General features: G+C 53.7%; 1 protein-coding gene across 1 annotated transcript in view; it reads right to left on the bottom strand.

The window, feature by feature from the left end:
- Nucleotides 1-5,322, bottom strand: part of IPO9 (importin 9) — a 38,895-nt gene that overhangs the window by 20,396 nt on the left and 13,177 nt on the right. Inside the window, exons 2-4 of the mRNA XM_023534774.1 lie at nt 3,832-4,200; nt 3,529-3,615; nt 2,444-2,794 (exon numbers count right to left, since the gene is read on the bottom strand). Coding sequence (XP_023390542.1) covers nt 2,444-2,794; nt 3,529-3,615; nt 3,832-4,200 — 807 coding nt within the window. The remainder of the gene's footprint in view (nt 1-2,443; nt 2,795-3,528; nt 3,616-3,831; nt 4,201-5,322) is intronic.

Genomic DNA, 5,322 nt, shown 5'->3' with positions numbered 1-5,322 from the left:
GAGAGAGAGAAAGAAAGAAAGAAAGAAAGAAAGAAAGAAAGAAAGAAAGAAAGAAAGAAAGAAAGAAAGAAAGAAAGAAAGAAAGAAAGAAAAAAAAGAAAGGAAGAAAGAAGTTTTCTATAGGCAAAGAAAATCTGTGACAAGTAGGTAAGAACTTGTGCGGCCACCTTAGGAAAAGTCCACATTAACCTCGTTTGTGACCAGGTGTCAACATCCTGGGGCGTGTCGCCTTTGGTGCTATTTTTGATTCTGTCCCCTGCCAAGCTGCTCTGACGCACATACAGATTGATCTGGGGGCTGCTCTTCCGATGACTGACGGCCACTGACCCAGAGGTGCCACGGAAAGGGGTGGAGTCTGCTAACTTTGCCCCTGCTTTTCCCGGCTCTTCTACGTCATCGCTACAGAAATAGAGCCGCCAACAGGGACATTCCTCAGGACACAGAGCTAGAGATGCAGGTGGGCTCGTTCAAGGCTAATACACCCACTCTCCCGGGCAGCATCAACCGCCGCAAGGCAGATGAAAACCGATACTCGAGGCTGAGTCTTCCTTGCCAGGTGGGGTTTCCTCCTGAAGAAGAAATCCTGGGCTTTGAACAGAAATCGAGTGTTTTATTTTATTTAGAAATTCAAGGAAATTAGTCTAAACAAACGCGATGGATGGCAGTTAATGAACACAGGTTCGATGGAAACGTAGCTTAGTTAACTCCACGACTAAGGTGCTGAGCCACATTTTTTCTCTCCGATGGTCATGCCTGGCACTGTCACTGCACTAACGCTGGCCACACTTAAGTCTCGAGTCAGTTTCCTGAGGTCACTCGGCAAGTGAGAAGCACTTGGGACACTAGCAACGTCTCAATCCCCAAACTTCACGAGACTGAAAAGAGCTGCCGTTCACGAGTCACACGCTTCCACCCTTAGCTGCCACGTCGGCATTTTCGTCACGCCATCAGCCCCAGGCAGTTCTCGTCCGGACATGTTTACTGCAAAGCTCTGTGAGGGGAGACGGGCACACCGCCGAAAACCCCGCAGCGTCCGCTGTTCTGTCCACACGTCAACGTCCTGCTTTCTCCACCCACGTCTGGGTGCTGCGGTCAGAGGACAGTCTGTCCTATCCGGGGAGGGAGGGGGCAGCGCCACCCATGCCTGCTGACTCCATTACAGAAGGACCCCCGCCCCGCCTCACCAAGAGCAGGCACTTCAGCTTCTGCACTGTGATCAATGTTCAACCACCGTTTTTAACACAGAAGCGAAACTCTGGGTTAGAGGACCGGACGGGAACGGGCTCCCTTTCCTTGGCAGAAACGCACCTGCTGACTGACGCGCTGGGGCCAGGAGGATGTAAGTAAACCCGAGAAGGCCAAGTCCACAGAGAGGGGAACGCGAAGTCGCCCAGACTAGAAGTCGCACAGAGGAGCGAGGGAGATAAGCAGGGACGGGAAAACCCGAGCAGGGAGCGTCCTCGTCTTTCTGGCGACCCTGCTCTACACCTGAGCACTTGTCACAGGTCACCAGTAAGAACACAATGGGCCGCTCAGAGAGGCAGCCGGGGCACAGGAAGGGGGGTTAGGAACGGAAGGAGAGAAGGGATGATGTTGGATATGGAATCAGTATTAACAGCTGTCGACATCACGTGGACTAATGAAATTGGACACAGATGCCAAATTCAGGAAACTGAGATTCAAAAACAAGTAGCAGGGGCGTTCACGACCAGGAAGCCAGCAGCGCACAGAGCAGGCAAATCCAGGGACTGTCACACGCCTGCATGGACAGAGCGGAAATACGATGTCTAAAAGACCAACAGATGACCAATGTCCGGGTAAGGGTCCCTGAAAGCAAGGCAGAGCAGTGACCTCATCTAGGGGACAGGGGACAGGGACAGGGGACAGGGACAGGGCAGCACTTGCCAAGCCCACGAAACCCGGGCCGCAGGAAGACGGGCTCTGCGAGGGAGCGACACGCCAGCCCTCAGGCTTGCGAGAGCGCCTCCGAACCTTCCTGGACCAAAAGGTTGCGTACTGCTACCGACTTCTCAGAGCAGAGAGAGAAAAGCCACCGAGGCCCACAGAGCCCCACGGAGGCTGGCACAGGTCAGCTTTCACAGCCACACGGCTCCTGTCCTCTCTCTCACGTGTCTCTAAAAATCCTACGGGATTACTCCTAACTCGGACTGACTAGAAAAACAACGTGTAATAACGCTGACAATCACATGGCTAAAACTTACGGAGTGCCTGCCACACCGGGACTGCGCCAAGTGCGTGACGCAGATTAGCTCACTTGAACGGCGAAAACGCCTGTGGAGCGGATGCCGCTGTCACCTTAACTCAGGCTCGAGAAGCTGGACCGGAAACTGACACCTGAGTGTTGCTCTACCCTTCAGCGGGAGGCCGGGGAGCAGCAGAGGCACCGAGCCCCCTGAACTCCCTGGAGAGGGCCAGTGGGTTATGGAGACGGAAGAATGGACACTGGCGGGGGCCTTGGCGGGGGTGGAAAATTCCGGTCCGGCTCCAGAGCCATGCCACTGCACAGCGCGCGCCTCGTGAGCATGCTTGTCACCTGGGCTCCAAGCACCAACATGGGGAGGCTTCCGATACCTGTGAGCACACGCATGGCTCCGTGGACGGCGCGGAGGTCCCCGCTCACCAGCATCCCCATGAGCAGGCTGAAGAGCTGGGGCCAGGCTTCGGGCCAGTCCCAGTGGGCGATGGCTGACACCGCATAGGCCACGCTGGAGCGCACCTTGCTCACCGACTCCCTCAAGCCGCTGGGCAGCAGCTCCCGGATGACGCCCTTGGCCTGTGGAGAAAGGTCCCCTGCCATCAGACCGGGTGCACCAGGGACGCGTGACCTGCAGCAGAGTCCCGCCCAGCTTACACATTAGGAAGACAACGTGCACGAGATACCGGAGGTCTATCAAAAACGCGACGTAGAAACTTGACAAATAATTCACTCGGAGGTCACCTGTGATGCCTAGATGTACGCTGTCCGTTCACGTGGCCACCAGCTGCACGTGGCCATTTAGATCTAGAGTTAAGTACGTGAAAAGTCCAGCCCCTTGGTGCAGCAGCCTCGCCTCACGTGCTCAGCCCCCGCGTGCGGCCAGTGGCTGCTGCATGCCACGGCACAGGCACGGACAGTCCCAACAGAGAGCCTTGCTCTACGCCTTTGCCGCAAAATCTGCTGGGGCCCGGAATGGCTGCCTGGCACCGAACTAAAGAGAAACATTCTCTTATCTGAGCCTCAAACAACTCTTTGGAAGTTGGAATTTTCATTCTAATTTTAGATATGCAGGAAATTGAAGCTTAGAAGGCAGAAGGCTTTTCCAGGATGTCACAGCTCATAATGGGCAGCACTGGGTGTGTCGCGGGCCAGCCCGTGGCCCGGCACTCGGGCCCTCTTCCCTGCAGTGACAGTCACTCTCCTTTCCTGCACGTCTCTCGGCTGCACCACGCTGTCTCAGAATGTGGGCGGTCGCCTCAACCCAAGTCGGCCCCTCGCACCCACAGGCGTGGGTCATGCGCCATCCTCACCCTCTCTGTGGTTTCGGGGGGCCTGAACCTCTCTGACTGGGCACACCAGTGAGTCTCCACGTACTGCTTCAGAATGACCGAGGCCAGCTGTGAGGGAGACAAGCAGAGCGCACGATGAGGAAAGACACTTTGCACACGAAAACCACACACGCGGCCCACACCATACGTTCCTCTGAAGTGCACCTGAATCTGGTACCAAATCCTGCGTTATTTATAAATTGACCTTATTCTTTCCCATAAGGAAGTTCCGGTAACAAGTAAAGGGAAATTACTTGTAAATCGGACCAATCGGCCTGGACGTACCTGTCGAATTGCCAGTGCCCCCTGGGGATCCACGGTCAGCTCTGCCAGGTGGACGCCGAATTCTGGAAAAGAAAATTTCACTGTGGGCCCCAAGCACCCAGGAAAGCCACAGCGCTTCACTGAGCTCTGAGCCTGACGCCAGCAAGGAGGATTCAGAAAGGGGCTTGATCCAGCTTCCGGAAGCACCGATGATGCTGAGGTTGGTTCCTCCAAGTGGGACACACGGGCTGGCCTGCAGGGCGAGGCTGTGCCCAACGAACCAAGTACTGGCACCGGCTCATTTTCTCCGATCACTGCAGAGCGCCTTCCAGCCACCTCCCCTCCCTCCCCGAGCCAGTGGGTGCGGCATCTAACTGAAAACCGGTCCACCTAACTCCAGAGAGATAGAGAGGTGAGATTTCAGGAGTTGCTCAGATACACATACCAGGTAAGAGAGGAGTGAAGGCTAAGAAAACTGGCTTTAGGACATGCAGAGAAGGAAGATGATGTGTGAAGACACAGGCAGAGCACCACCTGCACACCGAGGAGCACCTCGGGCTGCCAGGAGCTGAATGCACTCCCCCTCCCAGCCCGCAGAAGGAACCGACCCTGCCCGAAGCGCGATCTTGGATTTCTAGCCTCCAGAATCACGGGACAATAAATTTCTGTCATTTAAACACACAAACAAACAGACAAACAAAAAACCCAAAATTGGCTTTAACAGGCTTAATCCTAAAAATACAACGGTTGTAAGTGAACAGCTCCCAATAAGCAACTTAAGCGGTAATTCTGAAGTGCATGCTGGGAGTTAAAACGACTCTCATTCCCAAATTAACATTTAGATCCTTCAATGCGATCCCTGTCAAAATCCCAATGACGTTTTTCGCAGAAATAGAAAAATCCACCCTAAAACTCATATAGAATCTCAAGGGACCTCGATCAGCCACAACAGTCTGGAAAAAGAAGACCGAAATGGGGCACTGTCACTTCCTGCTGCCGAAACTTCCATGTCTGCGGTAACCACAGTGGGGCACAGACGGGCATCCGGGCCAACAGAGCAGAGCAGAGCCCAGAAGTAAACCCTCGCACGCGTGGTCGGTGACTTCTGACACGGGTGTCAAGACCGCTCAATGCGGAAAGGACAGTCTTTTCAACAAATGGCGCAGGGAACGCTGGACGTCCACGTGCACCGCGATGAGGTTTGGAGCCTTACCCAGTACCGTGCACAAAAATGAGCTCAAATGGATCGAGAACCTAAAGGTAAGAACTAAAACAATAAGACTCTTAGAGGAAAACACAGGACAAGAGCTTCATGACAGAGATTTGGCAATGATTTCCTGATATGACACCAAAAGCACAGAAAACAAAAGGAAAAACAGACACATTAGACTTCCGAAAATTTAAGAAATTCTGAATATTGAAAAGCACTATCAACAGAGAACGAGGCCACCTACAGGATGGGAAAATATTTGCAAGTCATATATCTGATAAGGGATTAATATTCAGAACGTA

Source organism: Pteropus vampyrus, unplaced genomic scaffold, assembly GCF_000151845.1.
Source record: "Pteropus vampyrus isolate Shadow unplaced genomic scaffold, Pvam_2.0 Scaffold131, whole genome shotgun sequence".
Taxonomy (NCBI): domain Eukaryota; kingdom Metazoa; phylum Chordata; class Mammalia; order Chiroptera; family Pteropodidae; genus Pteropus; species Pteropus vampyrus.
This window is presented reverse-complemented; position numbering and strand designations above follow the sequence as displayed.